Below are 23,669 nucleotides of genomic sequence, written 5' to 3' on the forward strand. Positions count from 1 at the left end.
ATTTAAATTGCTCTAGGAAAATGGTTTATAATGCTCTGGCTCTCTATAAGACCACTCAAAGCACAATGAACAAGAAAAGATTAACAAGGCCTCGAAAAACCACGTATAACATGGATAAAATTATTATTAGAATAAGCAAGGGTAATCCATTTTTAAGTTCCGCCCAAATAAAACGTGAAATAGCAGACCAATATAGCGTCAATATTTCTGCAAGAACAATAAGAAGAAGATTATGTGAAAAAGATCTCAAAGGTTGTGTAGCTAGGAAAAAACCACTTGTTTCAAAAAGAAATATTAAAAAAAGATTGGCATTTGCTAAACAACATATAAATAAGGACTTTAATTTTTGGAAAACCATATTATGGAGCGATGAAACCAAGATTAATAGATTTGGAAATGATGGAAAATGCTATGTTAGACGTCCTCCCAATCGTGCCTTAAACCCTAGGTACACAATTAAAACTGTTAAGCATGGAGGAGGATCAATTATGATATGGGGAGCAATGTCATGGCATGGTGTTGGACCTATTCATCGTATAGAGGGAATAATGGACCAATACAAGTATAGGGAGATTTTGCAGAATGTTATGGAACCATACATGGAGCATTTTATGCCAATTACATGTAAGTTCATGCACGATAATGATCCAAAACATTCTGCAAAATCAATAAAACGATGGTTTACTAAAAATGTGGTAGATGTTTTGGAATGGCCGCCACAAAGCCCAGACCTGAACCCTCTGGAAAATTTGTGGGATCACGTTAAAACCAAAATTAAGGTATTAAATCCCTCAAATCTGGATGAACTATGGCAAAACTTCCAAGAGGCTTGGAACAGTATTCCGGCAAGCGTGTGTGCAAAATTGGTGGAGTCAATACCCAAGCGATTAAGTGAAGTTATAAAAAATAAAGGATACCCAACAAAATATTAAATTGGTTTTGGTGAAAGTAAATATTTTTTAAGTGTGCTATTTAAATGGCCAGCATTTCTTTAGTTTTTTTGTTATGTTTCTTATATATTTAAAATACTCTTTCAATTTTAATTAAATACAACTCTTTGTAGAACATCTAAGCTAAATATATTATAAAAAAAATAGAAAATGGTATTTAATATTTTTTATCGCAATTTAGAAAAGTGTGCTATTTATATGACCATAACTGTACATTCAAATTTAAAAAAAATAATTATTTTTTGTTAGAGAATCACCCTGTTTGGTTGTTGGTAGAGTTCCTAAACACCCGGTATATGAGTTCAAAATAAGAGCAAAAAATGCCAATTATTCTGGTTCCCGATTTTTTACCTACGGGGGTTTTAAAAATCCAAACCGTTCATAAACAACGGGGGATCGAGTCGGGTATACGACGTTGTACTTACATTCAATCTCACACAACCCCCTGTTTTATTCCCTTTTGTTCCGACGACCCATACGGCAGCCCTGTGGGGTGAGTGACAAACGGCCTTCCGTTAGCCCGACGATGCGGCAACGTCGCGAAACTCCACTCGCCTCGCATTTCGACCGCGAGGGGTCGCGTCGGTAACGCGACATTTTACAGTATTGACTGTGTCCGTGCCGTTGTTGTAAATATTGTTTATTTTCGGGTTTTCCGCGTTTTTTTCATACGTTTTGGTGTATGTTGGGTGTTCCGCGTGTTGTGACCGTATCGGTGCAATGTTCCCAGTGCCAACGGGCCAATGGAGACAGCAGTAATCCCGGTTAAAGTTCCGCCATAGTCACAAAACTGAGCGAGAAAGCCTCCTTTGACATGGCAACCATGGTTCGCCGCCGCAGCAGAGCCTTTTTAGAATAAAACCATGGAAATAGAGGTAAAACAAAGAAACAGGAGGCGAAAACGCGCTCAGCGTATGCAGCAACAATTAAAAGAAACACATGTTAATAAGGCTAATGCCGACGAGAGCGAGACGGAAGATGTCATCCACAAGAAACCTCCGCGACCCCCCAACCGACGAAAAAAACAAAAGGACCTCCTCAAGGAACCTCTCTGCGAGGAGGATATTATTGAAGGATTCTCCATTCTCCAATTCAGATCCTACGAGGATTTAGAGGTAAGTTTTTATATAAGAATCCTAATAATATTTACATACAAATGTCAAAATCCTCGTCCGACGGCAGATCGCCGTTGAATTTTACAAATACACTTATACCTCCTACCCCATTCATGTTAACCAACCCAGAATCACAGTTTATTCAATAATCCACTCTTTTACAACCAAACCTCATATTTATTCCTATTCCTAATTCATATTAGGTACATTTTCATAAATAAGGATTTATCATTTATAAAATATAATTAAACCCTTAGCACCCACTGCAATAAAAAAAGTCAGCTGATTAATATTGTTTTTATTTTTTATTGATTGCTTTCAAGTGAAAGTGACAATTCGTAATGGCTATGTAACTGCCATTAATCATTTCGTTATCTTTATATCAGTTTATTAAAATCAAAAGATTCATTTCATGACAAATTTTAATTAATAGATGGATCTGGACAATAAAAACATTGCTCTTTTACACCGAAAGGACTTTAGACCCATACTAAATTGTGGGTCCATTTTATTTAGTCCCTAGTGATTTACATCAAGAAATTGGATGGTTTTAAGAATTTTATTTAGAGCATTTACATCTAGGATTAAAGAGACAACTGACAACTGATTTTTGAAAGCTTATTACATTGTTTATTATAATCTTATGTAAACAAATTTTTTGATTATTTTATTCTAAATACCAGCCAGAATTAAATAAATTTATAAAACTCATGTGACTGGAGAAAAACATGGATTAGTGTTGCATGTACTGTTATTAGTTTTTTCAAAAACATTCTACAAAGCAGCAAAGTTAATATAAGGAAGGAGAAATAATATACCTATTTCTTAGTAAAATAGTATCAAACAATGTTTAAAATGTGGTCAATTATATGCATGAAGCAACCAGGTTAGTTAATCCCAGTTTACCAGTCCCAGAAGTATTTGGATGAAGCCAGTGAGTAATGAGCTATGAACAATTAGGTGAAATCAATTTAGTGATTTTTATATCAATACCAACATAACTTTTGCCTTGTTTTCACTCTAGTCCCCCTTTTTAAAAATGCAAAATTTTACAAAGAAAAAATTACTTAAAAAGTACTTGAACTTAACCACTTTTCCAAAACATCAAAAATAGTGTGGAAAATGTCAAAAAAGTGGGGCATAATTAAAATTTAGTCTCATATTTAAATCACCCCATTTAGGAAGGCTTAAATTTGCTTACTAATTTGTGGATGTCTACTTTAACAAAAAAAAAATGTGCAACTCTTTTGAATTGCCTTTTATATGTTTAGTACCTATGATTAGGGTTACCAGATCAAAACTTGCCTATCCAGGACAAGCCCTAACAAAAATCTGGATTTTGGTGTTTTCTTGATGAAAAACATTTTGTCGAGATGAACTTTGATTTTTACTAATAAAACAAAACCAAAATCATATTTTTCAAAAGTTTTATTTATTTAAACTTAATAAACTTGATTAGAAACTGAGTTACAAAGTACACATATAATTCAATAACAAAACAAAAATAATTCAATCACTTTAAAGATACTTTTCACTGCTTTGTATTTTGTTTAAAAGAGTTAAATTTTCTGGCAAAAGCATAAAATCATAAAACTCTAAACAACTCATATGTTTGAAATCTCAGAAGATAAAAGCAGTCTATTTCTTTCTTTGGTCCACTGAGCAAAACAAGTGAAAATATTCTTTCCACATTGGCATTGTGAGATGGGATTGCAAAAAGAAATTCGGCTGCTTTTAGTAATTGTGAAAATATTTCTTCAGAAATACTCTCATTAAAGTATTTTGCCAATTTTTTGTTAGTAGGCAAATTGTGGTCATTAGAGTCAAACTTTTCCATTATATATTTTTTTAAGTTACAAAATTCATCAAAAAATTTAGTGTCATCGATTTCGACTCCTTTTGATGTTAAATATACTAATGAGGGCATAACATCCCTGTTCCAATCATAATTAGTAATATCATTTAAGCTCATCCATTTGAAATATATACTCTATAATAACTCTAATTTTATTTGGTCACATTCGCGTTCTAAACCATTTTCAATGCACTTATTAAAAATTTGTCGAACTTTTAAAGGAATGAATTTGTTAACTGCTTTTTCTTCTAAGTAAAAATAATATTTTCTAAAATTGCCATTGTTTCCACTACAGAATTGTTCTGACGTTCAATCTTTTCTATATTTGTATGGAAAACAGACATCAAAGAATGGACAAGAAAAAGATGAACTCTGAAAAATCATTTTCAAAAAATTATGTAAGTATATGAGGAACATCCTCTTGAGACAAGAAATATGCCTTGAGAGCGTGAAACATTTTTAAAATCCTTTCAATAGTGGGAAACAATCTAGTTTTAGAGTGGTATAAAAGAGTCTCATGTTCTGTGCCCACAAATTCACAAAATTCTTGCTGCACTGCATTATTGATTACATGAGAGGGACAACCTACACCAACCAAATTTTGATTAACTTTAGATTTTAATTTATTAAAAACATTATTTTGATCTTTTCTGCCTATGTCACCAAAATTTGTATTGCAATTATCCCCTGAGAATGCGACACATTTTTTTTCTAAATTGTTTCTGCTGTTTCGTTTGGAGCACTCCTAATGTCTAATAATTTAGTTTGATTTCCTCCAGTTTTATAAAGAAAATACTGTATCAGCATTGGAAACATTTTTAGTGCTTTATGATTGCTTGCATCTGTAACTACACCAATATATGAAATCTTGTTTTTGTTTATTTCATGGAGAGTCATTTCAAGAGTATATGGTCCAATTACACTATTTATAATAGCCTCGACCTTAGTTTGTCCACAGGTAACCTTTTGGCTTTTGGCTTTAACCTTCTGGGCTATTGCCGAATCATGGTAAGTTGCTTTATTTAACTAACAACAAAAACATACAATTATTGTAAACTACACACATAAAATAATAATTAAAAATGTACCTTGGTTGTACAATCCATGGACTTATATAAAATTGGTGATGGCAAACTGTATGGAAAGCTAATGTTGCTTCAGCAGCTTTTATTGATTTGGTTTCTCCAGAAGTTACCACAAAATTTTGAAGGCCAGAAGTTCCGGCTTGAGCTCTTTGAACATTTGTTTGTGTTTTTCTTTATTTATATGTGTCTCAATATCAAGCTTGCCTTTATGAGCAATTGATATTGAAGAATTGCACACATTACAAATTACCTCACTGGTGGTTTTTCCTTTCTTAAAGGAAGGGTATAACCGAAAAATTTCATCTGAATAAGTACATTTGCGTTTTGGCATCACCAAAAACCAATTTCAGACTTTTAACAAGATATAATTAAAAATCTTCACTAATAAAACCTAAAAAGTCGTGAAGTGCTTAACGTTACCATAAACACTGTGAAAATAATGCAAATAAATGCATTGGGGATTCCCTGAAAGAAAAAAACCTCTTGCCGCCCATGCCGCTATAGACGATACCTTTGCGACGCCACTTTATTTTTTCCCATAAAGACTAAAGGTGAATTTTTACTACTAAATTTATCGGCGATTTGAAATATCTAAATGTTTTCAAAATAATTGACTATTTTGCATATTTTATGTTCTTTCTTGTATTAAAGAAAAACCCGGACGTTTAAGAAAAATCAGCCCGGACTCACCCGGACGTAGCAAAAACCCGAACCTATCCGGACGTCTGGTAACCCTACCTATGATGTTAAGATAATATATTGATTGATTAGCTAAAACCATCTCTGATTCACTTACCTGTGATCTAAAATCTAACAGGGTTCTATAGCAAAGCCCTAACATTCTAACTATGGTTCAAGTGCTCTATTTAGGGCTAGAAACTATTGTAATATTAACAGAAAACATGGTGTGTTTTAAGGATTAATTTAAAGATAAATCCATAATTGAGGCTATAATTTTTGAAACAATTTATATTTCTTTTAAGTCATGATTTTTAAAATTAATAATAACACTTCCCTAGAAATTTTCGGATCTTTATTAACCTGCTAAAGATCATTATTTGAATAATTGAGCATTGAAATTAACTTGCTGTTAAGTATAAGCTTTATTACCTGATAGATTTGACTTCTTGATAAAACATTAAAAAAAAAATTATGTACCTTTATAATCATAAGATGATTTACAAATAAAAGAAAAAATATTAATATTATTCTACAAAGTTGAAATCTAAAATAGTAATACATATAATTGTTCGAGTATATATAAAATTACAGTAGATAGGTGTTAAGATAGGCACAAAATCACAACTAAAAACTAGGACAGAAAAATTTCTTGAGATTATAATAAGTGCCTGTAACCAGCAACCTCTACACTCCTAAAAAAATGTAGTAAAAGACAAGTTTCAGACAGTTGAGTGGATATGGATGTGCATAGTATTAAGTGCAACAGTTTCTTAGAAAAATATACAGGATAAATTTAAATTTGTTCCTTTTTTTAAACAAACTAAACTTTTTTTAAGAAATATATCTGATTGTATTGGACCAATTAAAAAAATGTATACCTAATCATACAAAATTATTAAAATCACACACCTCTGCATAAAAAGCTTTCTGTTAGCTTTTTCTCTCACTGATATTAGCAAAATATTGTATAGATCTTACTATCAAGATACTCAAACATGTAAAAATATGCAGATATGTATATCTCGAGGTAAATCTTTTCAACATTACAGCTAGCTGAATAAGAATAGATTACCTGTTGTTTTATTATGGTATATATTAAAATATATTTCAGAATAAACTAGAGTCTTACAGATTCATAGTTTGGATTCTTTGTGCACATTGGAATAATTTGTGTGTGCATACAATATCTTTTTTACAAATTGTTATTTTATTTCAATTTGATGTTCTTTCTTGGTAATAACAACTTTTCTTAATTTTCACTTGTTTAAATTAATGCACATACATACCTTAACTTGCCAAAAATTGAATTGATCTTTTTCTAATTTATAATAGACTAATAAAACTTTATATAATTCTTAATGGAAATTATCAGCGGTCTGTCTAAGTATCTTTATATTCTCTTAATTTGTGGATATTATGATTTGGTTTTTATATAAGAGATTATCACTATTTTATATCTCTGACAAAGTAGAAATTCTTATTTCAAAACATAATATTCAAGCATCTAAAATTTTCTACTTAAAAATATTGGATTTTTTTGCCTTCAAAAGTTTGAATTGTAAAATGGTGATATTACTAGGTTATGTCAGATAAGCTGCATTTTGCCCTGTCTTTTCTTAACAACCTGTTTTTTTGATTAATTCCGAAAACTGTATCCTTAAAGAACCAATATGTGTATGTAACAAATCTGTTGGAAATTTTTGTAGCTTCGATATGAAAATTATGACCTAAAATTCTGCAAAATTGATGCATTAATGAAAAAGTTATTAAGGATTGAATTTGAACCAAATTTTTGTTGTTCAGTTAAGTTTGCGGACCAGTGTAATTAAAACCTAATTGTTCCTATTTGACACTAAGGATAACACAGCAGTAGAATTGTAGCCATTTTGGTTGCAACTCCAGGGTGTCAGGTGTGACCTTTAGACAGTTGGAATATTGTATAAGTTTACATCTTATTGATATAGACCTGTTATTATTACTAATTATTGTGGAACATTTTAATTTTTTCATATGCGGTTGTAAAAATATAATAGTTAGGGAAATAACTATAATTATCATTTATCATTTTAGATTAGTGTATGTACAAGGTAATCACACATGCAAGTTCAAAATGGTTGCTAATTATTTAAAGTTATCAATAATATCTATCTATCCTTCATAGACATGGTAAATTTAATTACATAGGCTATCCTGTTATGAGGATAATTGACAAAAACTGACAAATTGAACAAAAAATTGTGTATCTTTAAGGCTTGTACTATATTAGGTGTTTTTATCTGGACTTTTATAATTACCATAAAATAATTGTGATGAAGTGGGCACTTAGATATATAGATGCCTAAAATGAATCCTTAGGAATGGGGTTCAGAGCATCCTAACAAATGTGCAACCTACTGACTTAACGAGGTGAGTATGAATTATAGTTGTCAACTAAATATGCCAATAAAGGTAAGATAACATTTCAAACTTTTTACACCATTTCTTTAAATTTAATAACTGTCCTCATTACTGCATATTATATTTCACCTTTAAGTTTCACCTACATAGTTAGGGACTTAACATAATTCTTGTCTTTATGTTTCCACAGAATAGCAATATGATAATATTAGTAACAGAAAATACCTGGTAAGTACTAATCTAGGATTTTTTAAAAATGTTCTGTATATTATGAATTCAGCTTTACTTATACTGTTTAGCATCTATTTGGTTAGTTGTAAGTGATTTTTAAAGTATTACTTTCATAAAAATAGTTCCATGACAATTTAATTAACATATCTTACCTTTTGATATATTTAATTAAAATAAGTAAACTAAATTAAGGACGTTGAGAATCTAAATAGTACCACTAAGATGAATATGGTAATTAAAAATGGGTAATTTCAAAATATGTAGATGGACAGACTTATTTGAGTTGTGTAATTGCTGCATGCTGGCATCACATAAAACATGAGTGCTGCCTTAATAATTAGAATATTAAAGCAGTACATAAATATTCACTTCTGCATTTAGAGTTTAATTGTATGTGAATAGGCAATAGATGCATTTCTCAGTATTTTTTTTTTAGCAAGAAGAAAATATCATATTGATTAATTTAGATATTTAAACTAATTATTCTCTAAAAGTAATATTCTTTTTATAAGAACAACTTCAATGCATATAAATTTCAATATAAAACATTAATCTTCTTGAAATTCCCATTAAACCAATATCTCAGCAAAATGTAACACTTTTTACTAGGCGAAAGTGTCAATTTATTATTTACAACCGCATGTAATAACACTGGCATAGAACAGTTTATCGGTATTGTTATGCGGACTGCGGCTTTTGTCGACACTTTTGTTTTCTTTTTGATCCCTGTTTCATTTAAAATGAAATTGGATATTTATTGATACGTCTACGTAATTTATGGACTCGTTTCTCTGAGGTAATTTTGATAGGTTAAATATTATCGATGTTTAAATGTTTTCAATAAAATTGTAAACAACTTCCTTAACGGTCTAGTTTACGATATTTCCGACAGCCGGTGTTTTAAGGCTTTTATAGCGTCTATTTGAATTATTGCTTCGAATTATTATTTATTCATATATATCTTGTTTCATTAAAAGCATTGAATGTCGGCATTGCCAGGTTATTTAATGGACATTTAAATTGCTAAGCTATGCTAGAATATTTTATAGTGTACTTAATGAGTTCAAAAGGAACGAATTGATTTTAAATTGAAATAGTTAGATGGAGACAGTAAATTGTGACATTAAATGTTAATTGTTGTAGTCTTGTCTCCTAACTTCCATTAACTTACACTACAAGTATAATGTAATATGTATATTTCAGAACATCGTATAAAATTTTCCTAAAGTTAATTCAATCCAAATATTAACTATTTTCATTTTTTATTACATTACAACATTAAACTCACATATCATCTTATGAATTCTTTCAGAATTTTGATTAATTTCTTTTGTTTGAGGTGTAATATATAAAAGAGTAGTATTAGTATACTAGCAAACAACATTAAAAAAATACAATTTTTAACAGTGTAGGGATAACTTAGTCCATTGTCTCTATAGGAAATAACCTCCTCATATATTGTCTTGGATTATTTTACTATAATATTATATAATTGACACTGAAGAACAAAGGATCCCGAGATATCTCCTTAATGCGAGCTGTTCATATTCTTAACCCTCTTATTTTTTTTCAAATCCAGCTATTCTATTTCAGATTTCGTGTCAACCAATAATAAATCTTTATCAAATGGAGATAGAACATTTTAATTATTTTGAATTGTTCATGGAAGCTGTAAACCAAGACGTAAAGTTTATTTACCCACCATAACTTTTTTATGTTCGAAATTATCGTTAATTAAGGAATCGTACAACAAACTGAATACTTTTAGACTTTACTGAGTACTGGATTATTTCAGTACCTCTTTTAGTATTTTTAGTTGAATATTTTTTTATTAACGCAGATTCCTCTAAGTTTATATTTACTATCATAAACCTTGATTTTTGGTTTTATTTGAAATTTATTAAATATGTTCTTAGTACTTTATCAACTACAGCATGGTTTTTTAGTTTTATAATTAAATGATGTCTATTAATAGTTTCACAAGCTCATTTAAGATATAGAAAAACAGCACAAAACTATCCTAAATATTTTTCTACCACGCAACTTTCCCATTGGATACTCCTAAAAGGGTAATTACTGCCCTTCGGTAATCCCGTCTAATTCTACGTAAAACCATACCTCGTGAACCAGTGACCGCGTTCCACCAAATTACCGAATCTACCCTCTATAATAACAGATCGCAAAACATACTCGCCCCCTATAATTCGCATACAAGGTAATCGCCAAAACTTGCACCCAAATAGCAGACGACGCCATTAAAAGGGGTTTTGACCCCTTCCGTAAAATAACCCTTTGCCTTTATGCCCTAGAGTACAACACGGATGTAAATATCACATCGGGGAATTAGGCATGAAGAGGTCGCGTTTCTATTGCCTTTATTTTTATTCATGTTTGGATATATGTAACGTTAAGTAAACGGGATGATAAAAGCTGTCTGGGATGACGTATTGTAAATAAGACACGTGACTCGGATGTTTTGACTGCTCTTAAAATTATGTTTTTAAAAGTTAAGGGCTTAAAAACCACTTGACACAGACACCAGTAGAGTGTCGGTAACATCAAAATAATTCGAGGGAATCGACGAATGCGGTACAGCTATGGCTGTGATCATTAATCGCCGTATTGATTTACCATTCGGAAACGTTGGCTTCACACTTTAAATAATTTGTATAGGTTATATTCAACGCAAATTGTCATTCGTTGACAAGGAATTGAATGCGTTGTTCAATGATGCGAGTTCATCTAGTGTTGGATGTTCATCTAATATTAATGCTCATCATAATCATCCTGATATTTGGATTAGTTTCAACCCAGGTGAATTCATTCTTGAGTGGGAATCCCAGATTCCTTGAATCCTACTAATTAACAAGAGTCTACAAATGCTCACTAACTCACTAACCAGTGCGTTTATTCACGACCATTAAACATTGGCATCACATATTAAATACTCTGTGTATGTTTTAATGGATGCCAATAAGATGAGTCCTTAATCCATTTGTTTGCCTAACCCATAATCGTAACTGTCCCTAACCCAAGTATTGAACTATTGTTGTAAATATTCAAATTGGATAATATGGATAAATTCAGTATTCGCGGATTAGTCTGAATCAACTGTAGATTTCAGCGCAATCCATTTAATAGACTTACGAATATTGAGCCAATAAAGATCGGTGAATTAGAATCTCAGTAGAGGGTCAGTAACATCAAAATATTAACGAACATTTATCGAGTAACACGATCAGTCGCGAACACTTCCTGTTATTTCTGTGAGCATTGCATAACGAATGACAAAAAAAATAGGTTTTTCTCTTTTCTTTTATCGACCGTTAATTAATAATTCACTGCGTTGTTGATCGCAATGTTTCCTGAAACAATTGACCCCTTATTGTTACTGTTAACGCTTAAGTAAAGATATATATCGTTGCTTTAGAAATGTATAACCTTAGTGGCAAAGTGACTTTCATAGTATAATTTTTATAAAATGATGGCCAATGATGTTTTTTTTTTAATCCTGAACAGTGAAGAAACTTAGAGTCTTAAATCACCACCTGAACTAAAACAACTTTTGCATCATCCACTAAATCTACGTTGTTGTTACCCATGTTATATAATGTTGTTACCCAGCGCGGCACAACAGTTAGCGGTTTCTATAGAACGATCTGACATATTACGAGGACTCCCGTGCTTGAAACTTAATATCAAGACTCGTATCAGTTAGGGAATGGCGACAGATGAAATAACGTAAATTTCAGGAAATTTCAGCTCGTGTTTATCCACATAAACCGCAGAAAGTTGCAGCGTTCGCGTAACTGCGAGTCAATTTAAACTTTTCGTATAAAACGGTTTACATTTCCGAGTCCAGTTGTCAGATTAGTACAACACGCTGGATATTAATGGTGAAACTACTGAGTCGGTTCAAAATCAGAATGTTAGCGATAGCCCACTTCCAGACGGAATGGAACTGTGTGAAACTATTCGGAAACGTTCATCTTGTTAGGCTAATTAGGAAAACCAATATAAAGCCAATTAAGGGCAAAATGGATGAGAGAACAATCAAAAGTTATTTTAATTAAAATAATTTACACTTCGATGAACATTGGTTTATTATATTTTGATTTCTTTTGTCCGTCGGTACGTGAATTAGAAAGTGAACACTTCCAGTTTAAAATTTTGTCAATAAAGTACTTCAAAAAAGTGGTTTATTGACAAAACTTACTTGATTACTTCGACTTGTTGCATGGGTCAGGCTAGAGATAATTTGTTTTACACTAGACTTGTATACACGCATAAACTGTAACCCAGCGGCCAAAATTTCGACTCGATATGAATTTTGATTCTACGTCGCGTCTACACCACAATTAGGTACCATGGCATCCCATTTTTAGCACGCTATCTCATGTGAAATACTAGAATTACCACTATTCCGCAGACGGGCGCCTATTTCCTTTTAGAGTTATCCGTTTACTATTTTAAATACTTGGTGGTCATAATTAAAAATGTTTGTATCATCACATTAATTATATTGTAACAGTTTAAAATCGTTGTTACAAAGTTTCGTACTTTTATTAATCAAAAGCGTGACATCTTTTAAGTTTTGCCTGAATAAACATTGATAATTTACCTGAAGTAGGCACTAGTGTTCTAAGCTTTTATAGTTTATTCAACCCTTTCTTTCCTGATTATTGTGTCTGAGGTTTCTCCAAGTATTTCATTGGTTCTTATTGCTAAAAAGTGTATTATGCTAACCTACGAGTGTTCTTGTCAGTTTACCTTACCACAGGTAACTGACTCTGGGGGCTACCCAGAGACATTTTCAATAATATTTTCATTATTTTATCTCTTGATTGTGGTATTTTGTTTGTTATTATTTTTAAAGATATTTGATGTGGCTAAGGATTAAATGACAATCGTGATTGACCAATTTCGGGTTCATTTACACATAAGCGTAGTTGCGGAACAGATAATTCCATAAATCCTATGGGTAGTTTACGCGCTTTGCGGCGACGCAACCAATTACTTCATTGTTAGTTAAAATTTTATTGATTTAACGGTGGTTTTTATTTAGTTATAGTATTATTGTTAGAATTTGACAAGTAGGCTCCCATAGATTGGGTTTTCAAAATATTTTATTATTTCGGCATTATTCCGCTACGCGCGGATTAATGTACAGGCCTTTAGAATTTCGGACTTTAACGCATGCTTTTTGCATTGAATTTGGATTTTTATTTTTTTTTAAATCGAGGGTTAACACACTTGTTGGAATATTTCTCCTCATCCAAATCCTCAACACAAAAAGATGTTCTAGAAATTCAAGTCCAAGTGTTTAACTCTCCTTAAGGGCCACGCGTATCGTCTAATGTTAGGATTTTAAGAGTTATTTTGGTGCTGTTTTGCCGGGTTTTAGTATGCTTTTATAAGCACTTTTCTTGGTTTTCCCCTGAACTCTTTATTGGAGTATTTAGGACTTGTTGGATTTTCTTATGCATCTAGCCAAACAACGCTAAACGGAGTCAAGATAGCAACATTAACAAAGCTGTGTGGAGTTATTGGCACGTGCAAATTTTTTTTGTTTGCGTGGTTGCTGCAGCCGCGAAAACCGTCAGTGAACCACCAGTAGCAAAAATCCGGTAGCCACCAGTAGCACCCATCAATGAACCACCAGAAGCAAACCGTCAATAGACCTATAGCGAGCCTTCGGTAACGGAATGTCATTTGTATGACTGAGTCCCATGGTAACGGTCAACTCCGTTGAAGAACATCTGACCACGTAAAATCTAACCTTTATAATAATTAAACTAATAAGAATTTTGATTTTTTTTTGTAGATCTGACATTCTTTTAAACTTCAATTTCACATTGCAAACTTTTTTTAATAAACTGCTATTGTTTTTTAAATAAGTGCCTTTTATTGATGATGCTACTTGACCAACCACGAATGAAGATGGAGCCATTGCACATGCGGCGATTTAAGATTTATTATAGAGATTCAAATGGAAGAAAACATAGTAAAGAGTTGCTGCACGCATCCAGATCCAAAGCCTACCGCTTTATATTTCAAGATTTCTTGCCTCTAGAATCCGCGCGTTTTTGGTGCCTTTTACTGCAGTCTTCAATAGTATTATCAGGTGGTGACAAGTTATACATATAATTAGGCAATGAAACCGGAACAAATTCTGTATTCCATAGACCACCTATTTGGAATCAAACCCACAAAGATTATAAAAATCGGTATGTTCTAGATAAATTATGGGATGAGGTGGCAAAAGAATGTGATTTGACAGGTAAGTTATTAGTTTCAAATGCAGGGCAAGTAAGAACCAGGTAGATGCCCTTGTAGATATTGAATAACAGAAATTAACTTACTTGAAGATTAAGACAACTCAAGAATCCGTTAAAGAAACTAAAGATGATCACTTATCATTTTTTAAAAGCCTTTTGCCTTATGTAAAGAAAATTCCAGAAAATAGTATCTTAACTTTTCGTAACAAAGTTCAAGGATTAGTGTAACATTATGCTTTTCCATATCCAAAGCGCCAGTTACAAGGTCTGATAACAATCAAACCAATCCTGATCAAGGTACCAATGATCCTCAATATTCCATTTCCGGAATTCGATATTAAATAGAATACTGACGAACAGGCAAAGTGAATTAATATTTTAATTCACTTTGCCTGTTTGTGAATTATATTAAGTTTGCAGTGACCTTTTTTTACTTTCAGGTTTGCAGTATATTTTTTCAACAGAATAAAATCTTTATTTTTATTTGCATTTAATTTTAGTAAAAAGTCTGACTTAACTTAGCGTCACAACAAGTTTCTCTTCTGTGCCAATAGGTTGACGCACAAAATTCGTCTATGTCGACTTAATATAATGTAAAAATTGTCTCTAGAATATAGTTAAATGTAGTAATATCCATTCTTAGATATTCAAAAAAGCATCTAGGATGTTTTTTTAGTTCTGGAAATAAAGTATAGTACTGTTCCAACTGGTTTTTTCTACTGTTAATTGGATGGACACTATATTCTCTGTTATAGCTCATAGCAAGTAGAATACGCAAAGCTACACCACCAAAAAGAATTTCACCCTCACTATCTGAGCTCATATTGTTTACTGATTAAATGTTTGAATTCAAAATTAAATCGCCTTCTTGAAACGCTCTACTATGTACACTTCAAGCAAGCTTTAACTATGTTTCACTATGTTTTTACCCTAAGTCGTGCTTCAATATTAATTTAGGTTATCTTTATCAAATTGAAATAAAAACGATACTTGACATTCATGTGGTTTGTCTGCAGATCTTCTCATGCGGGTTACCTGAGATCACTTTCTCAAGGGCACAGAAATCGATTCGCGTTTTTTTAGGATTTCCGCATCTGGGTTAGTTTTTAATGAACTGCCAACCAACCTGATCAGTCCTAATAATTCGCAAGCATGCTTTACCAATTTGATTACTACTACAAAATACGATTCTATATTATGTAAACGGTCCATTATTAAAATTTATTACATTTTACCCTACCTGAAACGAATCTAGACGGCAGGAAGAAAATGGGCTGCATTCAGCAGCAGGAGGGAGCATAAGCAATAGAGAATCGATCGTCGGCCGCTCTACGAAAACGTTTTGCGCGTCTTAATGAAGGCCAATTCGCTCGGATTAGCCTTTTATTGACTCGTAAACATTCGGTTTTATTAGCTGAGAGGGAACGTACCATTTACCTGGATCACGTAAATACAACCGGCAATTAGTGCTTTAATCAGGTTGCCCTTATCGTATATTTTTAAGTGACGACCATGCATGAAGAAAATTTATGCAACTTTCCTCGAGGTTCTTAATTAATACATATTAACTTTGTAGCCCATTGCGCAGAATGGTACTTCACTTTTATGCTTTATTTTTATTAAAAAAGATAGGAAATGAGATATTGTACAGTATATATACAGGGTAAATTAAGGCGTGCGCGGAGTCGTTATTATAACATGAAGAGAATATTTGTTGTGCTCCTGGACAGTTTTATAATTGGATATTCATCACATTTTAATAATAGGGTAATATACTACTCTGCGCCCTCGTTGAAATGCCATATTTATTCTGAAAAACAATGCGACCACCATCGTATAAAACAAAAGGAATTCACTTCTTAAAAAAAAACAAAATATTTTTGATGATTTCGTTGGAGTCATGACATTTGCGAATTCCACAGGCAATCAATTTTTAGATCTCTCTCCGTCTATGTCCTCTCCGTTCTATTTATGTTTGTCGACGCCGTTTTCCCAAACGCTCATGTTTTTCATTATTAGAAGGGTCGCAGACGATAATCGGGAAATGGAAAATGGTAATGGAATGGCCTCCGAGCTTAAATCGGGATCGCCGCGAGGCTATCGTTCTTTCACTCAGTTTGATTACCTCTTAAAAGAACTGCGGTCTCGTAAACTTTATTTACTCGGGATGATTTTATTATTATGCCACATTCACGAACCATTTATTTTGCCGAGAACACGTCTTATATTGTGCTTTACTGGAGAATTTCGCCTATCTTATTTGTTAATAATCCACCCCCGTCATCTGGGATCTGGGATGAATATTGATCAGGGCCCAATTTGCATCGAAAAAGCTCCGGCACGAACATTTTCACGGCGAAAGGAAAATTAAAGTTTTTCTTAAGTTTGCCGCGATGCTGGCGAAAGTCGAGATTAAAATAGAGTTAATGTTTCTTGGCGATGAAAAAGTCTTGAGAGTGATTTAAAAATATGGCGGGGCTTTGTTGGGTATTTTTATTGAAAAGTGGTGAGATAAGATTAACATACTAATACCATTCCAATTTATAAAAGGATTAAATTTTATTAATGGCATATGTAATTAAAACTCAACTAACTTTATTTATTTGGGTGAACTGATTAAATTTGTTAGGTATCACCAAAATTTTACATGAAAAATACAATTTCAATAATTCAAAAACTTTGGAGGTCGATATCTCCGCTTCTTTAAGCACTATCGAGAAAATTTAACAGTTTTGACTTAGTTTCGTCTTTTCAAATCCAACGAGACCATCCGCAAGGTCGTAGCTCTCATATTAGCTGAGATCTCGCATTTTTAGGGCCGATTTTTGGTCTCAAAAACGAGGTCGAAGAATGACTTTTTCCGATTTTCAAAGTGCTGTCATTCCCTTAGTTCTGCTTGAAGGTCGTTATAATCCGGTGTTTTTGAGATGTAGGTGATTGGAACAATCCACTGATATAGTTAGTTCGATTTCGAAAAAAATCAATTTTTGATGAAAAAATTCGATACGGAGGGGTATGCCAGAAAATAAAAAATGCCAAATCTTGGAGGCTCATATCTCGGCTTCTATAAGCACTATCGAGAAAAATCTAACGGTTTTGACTTAGTTTCGTCTAGGGTCGCCAAGAGACGAGACGAGACGAGATTAAGAATTGTCTCGTCTCGTCTCGAAAGTTCGAGACAAATATTTTTCGAGACGAGACGAGACAAGCTTATGTCTCGTCGAGACAAGACCTTATCTCGTCTCGTCTCGTCTCGTCTCGTTTTGTCTCGAAAAGTTCTGATACCTATGTAAAGTCCAGGATAAAACTTAAAAATTTAATAGACCCCCATAAACAATAAACATATTAGAGGTAGTTAAGTATGAAAGTTAAAAAAAATCATATTCGATTTTTAAATTAATTGGGTAGGTAGGCATGTTGGGAAAGATTTAATTAATTTAAGATTTAATAATAAAATATTTATATGAGCACCCCATTCAAGTTTATACTTATATCTTACTTGTCATATTATATTGTTTTTTAAATGTATTTATTTGTTGTTGCATTTATAAAATATATTTATTTAACGTAAACTTAATTCATTCATTCGTTCTCGTATTTTTAATATTTAAGTTTCAGAATTTATATTATTTCTTTATGAAGAGTGCAATGTAATAACTATAATGTACCTATTAAAATATTAAACATAAATTTGTGTATTTGTTTGGCTCTATATTTTTTTATTCTAAAATTTATAATTTATTATATTTACTTTATTCCATAATTAAGTAAGTAATTTATTATAAAGGGTATACACAGTCTTTGAAGCATGGCTTAGAAGGTTATATAGAAATACTTATTTTAGGACAAAAATGCCAATAATCGTATTGAACATATTACCTGTAGACGTCGACATTTTTCATAGACTTTTTTAACAGATGACAAAGTATCATTCGATTTTGTTTGTTCGAGACGAAAGATAGGTATTAAAAAACATAACATGTATGTGAATATATTATTAAATAGGAGCCTTTTTAAATAATAATTATAAAGCAAATTGCAAAATGTGGCAAAACCAAAACTCTAGGGACAAATCGACACGTTATGAATGCAGTTAAAGTACAGTGCAACGATATATTAGAATAGTCACCCGTCAAAACACCAGCATTTTACTTCTCAAACAATGTAAATAGAAGCTGGATGACATTGTTTGGCAGGTGGAATGCTGGTGGTTTGACGTGTGACCATTCTAATATATCGTTGCACTGGACTTTACCATTTTTCGGAGGGTTTCGATATAGTTTTGTAACAGTGACGCAACTGTTCCGTCCGGTGAATGCAGGTAATATTCTTAAATTTTTGGTAAATTCAAAAAATATAATAAAATATGGTGTTTGTTTAAAATAAGAAAGCCCACCGTTTTATGACACACCTTGTATAAAAACGTTAAGTTGAAAAAAAAATGCGCAGCTAAAATAAAAACAGACGTGACTGGTCCAAGAGATTTAAATAAACATACCCCTAAATTCTAAGGATATTTTTTCCAATCTACACACCACCAACATTTGTTACACAAATCGTAAGCCCATTAGTATAATAATGGGGAAATAAAAAAATAATTAAAACCTATTCCGTGATTTTAATGACAATTTTACCAATTATTACTAGAAGCATTTTACATATATCGAGACGTCTCGTCTCGCCTTGTCTCGAACATTTTTATCTCGTCTCGTCTCGTCTCGAAAATCGAGACAAAATACTTTCGAGACGAGATAAAATGGCTTTGAGACGAGACGAGACGAGACGAGACATCTCGTGTCTCGTGTCTCGCGGCATCCCTAGTTTCGTCCTTCCAAATCCAACGAGAACATCCGCAAGGTCGTAGCTCTCATAATTATTATCGCATTTTTAGGGCCAATTTTTGGGCTCGAAAACGAGGTCGAAAAATGACTTTCGGGATTTTCAAAGCACTGTCATTCCCTTAGTTCTGCTCAAAGCCCGTTATAATCCAGTGTTTTTGTGATGTAGGTAGGTCGGAACAAGCCGCTAGTATAGTTAGTTCGAATTAAAAAAAAAAAAGTTTTGGAAAAATTCGGTACGGGGGGGTTTGGCAACTTTGGAGGTCGATATCTCGGCTTCTATTGGTTCTAGCGGGAAAATTCCACCGGTTTTGATTTAGTTTTGTCATTTTGAATCCAACGAGATCATCTGCAAGGTCGTAGCTCTCATATTAACCGAGATTTCTGGGCTCAAAAACGAGGTGGAAAAAGTCCTCTTTTTCGAATTGTCAAAGTGCTGTATGAATTTTTTTCCCATGAATAGCACTTCTATAACCGAAAGTTAATGTAGTTATATAATTTCGTTTAGAGGAAAATAGGAAGGAATGGTAAGTTTTAGAAAGAATTACATTAGTACTTCCTTCTTAAGAGCTGTTACAAAACTCAGCACTTGATCAGAATATGTTCACTGAGAACTTGAATAGTAGACTTCTATCTGTTGCTATAATAAAAGTGAGGTCTTACTAATAAAGGAAATATGAGATTATAGACATATGCTTTAAATACCGATTAAAAAAAATCAAGACAGTGATTTTTTTTCCGACCCACATCTGTCACATCTAATGCCATATAAATTAACAAAGTATGGTATCTCTTACGGTATAACAAACATCTTTAAACATAATCTTCAATCAACGTTACTAAAATAAACAAACATTTAACCCGTTGTGTGTGTGTACTTTACTAATCTATAAACAAACAAATGCGTATAAACACATTTATTTAGCATATTCCCCAATAAATTTTAATCGTTGCATAAAGCTCTCAACTTAATGGCTCTATTCGCGAATTTATCAGTAAAATGATCATGGAAATCTAATTAATTAGCCCTCCATTAGCACCCTACTAACACCGTAATGCCGCCATTTAATTCTCAGGCACGTTCTATTCAATTTCTCTCCCTAGAAGCGGCCGCATCATCATAAAACTCATTTTTCAACCCATTGCAAACGTCATTTTTCAATTTGGCCAACGACACGATATTGTTTGCTGTCGCCATGATGATGGCATGCCTCGATCCATTTTTCTTCATGTCACCGCGGTCGTCGGTGATGTGCCTTGATTTGCCAATAATCGCGATGTAAATAAACCATTCAAATGGAACTCTTTTATTTTGACGTTTAAGTCAGAACGATCAGTCATCGCCTAGATGAAAATGGATACGCGTGTATAAATATTAATTTGTGATGACGTTAAAGGGATTCCGCACTGGTAGATCGATATTCGTAATATTTGCTTTTAAATAATTAGGGCTAATACAGTTTTGTTGTGTTAAATGAGAAACAGATAGGTCAAAAATAAAGGTGCATTCGAGCCAATAACATGTTACAGTAACTAATCAATATCTTGATGGTCTGATGATCTTAAATCCCTAAGAATTAAAATCTCTAAAAGTAAGACCTATTTTCTGTACGCGTTAGTAAAAAAATAGTAAATAAGTATTTAAAAAAGGTCTGCTTACTTTTGTCTGGCTCCGAATACTAAATTACTATTTACTTCCTGTAATGACGACAATCAGAAACCAGGTGAAAGTCGATAATGAGATAGAAGTTTAGAAGAATGTGGTGTAACGCAGAAACCACAATTGCAGCCGAGTTTAAATCCGCATAGTGCTCGGTGAATCCCATAGTATCTGTTACAATAAAATTATTACAAAAAGCGGATCACCAGCGATGTCATAATCAAAAAGTAGGTAATTACAGTATCGTGCTTTATCAGCATGACTGACTCCCATTGATACCTACCAGATATTTGTTAAAGCGGCTAACTATCTAAATATCTCTTTCACTTTTAGGCAGTTAGACATATTGTTAAAATGCAGTATCTTGTTAGGACTTAACTGCAGGTTTCTTGTGTATTTCATTAGCATAGGTTAATACTTCATAAATAGGAAACTCTCCTAAGCTCACAAAACACATGAACTGGCGATTGAATGTTGCGCCCTTTGAATGTCGGGGAGTAGTACTAACCGGAAGCGAAAATGACTTTGGGACGTCATAGTAGCGGGAAATTTAAAATTTGATTATGGCGCCAAATTTGAATTTGAAAAGACATTTTTAAATAGAATCTCAATCTCCATATACATCTTGGACTCAAATAAAAAGATATTATTTTATCGATTTCAAATAAATCATACAAAATGTCGTTTGGTCACACAACAGTGGTGTCATACGTTAGTAGTGTGTTCAGTGTAATATTTCTTTTCTATGATAAAGATAAATTATTATTTAAAGCGCTTATTTTAACACAAGTAGTTATCACTAATAATTAAGCTGAAGCTTACCACCTCTGGTGGGGCCACTTGTTACAAAGAGCATCTAAGTTACCTTGTATTAAGCCTGGGAGGTTAACCTGCATCTGGTTTAAGGCCCCTCCTTGAATTGGGCATAAATGAATCAGGAGTAAAATAAGTTTTACATACATAAAATTTCAAATAGAATTGTTTATTACGGATATTTTCATGGTTTCAAGGCTTAAGAATTTGAACCCAAGTAGTAAAAATATTGGGCTTATTAAAAAACCGATGAATCTGTGTTTTTCGCGGTCCATATATTGAACATAGCAGTTGCTTACATTTGCACTTTGCCATTTTCACAAAAAAAATTGCACTTGCCATTTTCGCAAAAAAAATGTATTGCCATAACTATTTATGTAAATGCAATGTCGCTAATATTTATATTAGCGACATTTCTCAGTTTTGTACAATATTTACAACAATCATTGGTTCTTTGTAAATTTTACTTTAATTCACGTGTTAGCACACCTAAATAAAAACTAAGCACACCACACTGAACTAACACTAGTCTGCAAAATTTTGTGCGAGACGTGAACAAATCAATATTGTTAAGATTTTTCCCAAAATTTGAGTGATCAAAGTTTTTTGGCAGAAGTAGTACTCAAGGTAGAAAGTAGTACGAGGCAGTAGTTTCGCTTTCTTACCGCCATCTATATGTCGAGGAGTAGAAGCTTTTTCAGTGTTCTGTCAAACGCCCAAGCTTTCAAGGCCCTGTTTGATTAGTTTTCTATTCTAACTATTATGGTTGAGACACAACTGATCAGTTGTTATAGCGCGTTTTTTCTACTCGTCTTATTATTTGTAGTCATAATAATAAGCCTTCATTTTCATGGCCGCGGTTCGATTGCAGAGTTTTTTAATTTTCTTTACTTAAGCAGCTTATTTGAGCTTATAGGATTAATGGACAAAGAAGGTAGGGCTGAATGGTATTAACGTTTCATCTTCAGATGTTTTAGATCGGGCGGAGTACTAAACGGTTTCTCACTTTTGAAAAAAGATTTGTTTGTGAGATGTTTTCAGCATCTGCATTCTCGCCGTTGATGTGAACAATGGCAATTTAGTTAAGGGAAAAAATTCATATATTTTTTCATTAAAAATCTAAGTGATGGTGAAGGCTTATAATACTGTAGAAAGATGTATTAGATGCCATGTATCAAACTGATTTGACTGAAGGTTTTTAAAATCAGCTGAACATCATTCCTTTAAAAAATAAAATATTAATATTTGTATAATTAATAGTTCCCTAGACAAAAAAAATCAACATTTCCTAATTTTCCTAATTAACTTAAGGATCGTTAACAGACAACTTCAACAGCTTACTTAAGCTTCTTCTTCTGGCTTAATCAATTTGTTAAATTGCCTAGTCACTGACGTTTCGCCGCTTTTCCTACCGGCTTCTTTAGAAAGAGAGTCCGATCCAAAAATAATTCCCATAAGCTTCATTAATCAATCCGTCTAAACCGATTAAATACACTTATATACAATTAATTTTAATTAAGAACTTTTAGAGAATCAGTTAATTTCATTATCAGCTTAGTATTGTCGCCGTTTTTATTTTATATAACCATATATATCTTGGAGCAAGATACTAATAAAAAAATTTGTAAGAAAGGCGACATATTTTTTAGGGTGTCCACTGTCATGTGATGAAGTCTCCAAGTAAAACCAAGATTTTGACTGACCATCGACTTTCTTGTTTTAAATTACAAATCAACCGGTATTTTTAGTGACAAAATCACGTGACT

The 23,669-nt window shown here is 32.7% G+C and overlaps 1 protein-coding gene across 8 annotated transcripts in view; it reads left to right on the plus strand.

Annotated features, from left to right (window-relative positions):
- The first annotated feature begins 1,542 nt into the window (after nucleotides 1-1,542).
- Nucleotides 1,543-23,669, plus strand: part of LOC126737937 (autism susceptibility gene 2 protein-like) — a 241,911-nt gene continuing 219,784 nt past the window's right edge. For 7 of the 8 annotated variants that reach the window (XM_050443046.1, XM_050443049.1, XM_050443050.1 and 4 more), the window contains exon 1: nucleotides 1,543-2,065. In XM_050443046.1, coding sequence (XP_050299003.1) covers nucleotides 1,814-2,065 — 252 coding nt within the window. In that variant the 5' untranslated portion in view covers nucleotides 1,543-1,813. The remainder of the gene's footprint in view (nucleotides 2,066-23,669) is intronic. The other variant, XM_050443052.1, reaches the window with a different exon arrangement.

The sequence above is a fragment of the Anthonomus grandis genome, chromosome 6 (assembly GCF_022605725.1).
Source record: "Anthonomus grandis grandis chromosome 6, icAntGran1.3, whole genome shotgun sequence".
Classification (NCBI taxonomy): Eukaryota; Metazoa; Arthropoda; class Insecta; order Coleoptera; family Curculionidae; genus Anthonomus; species Anthonomus grandis.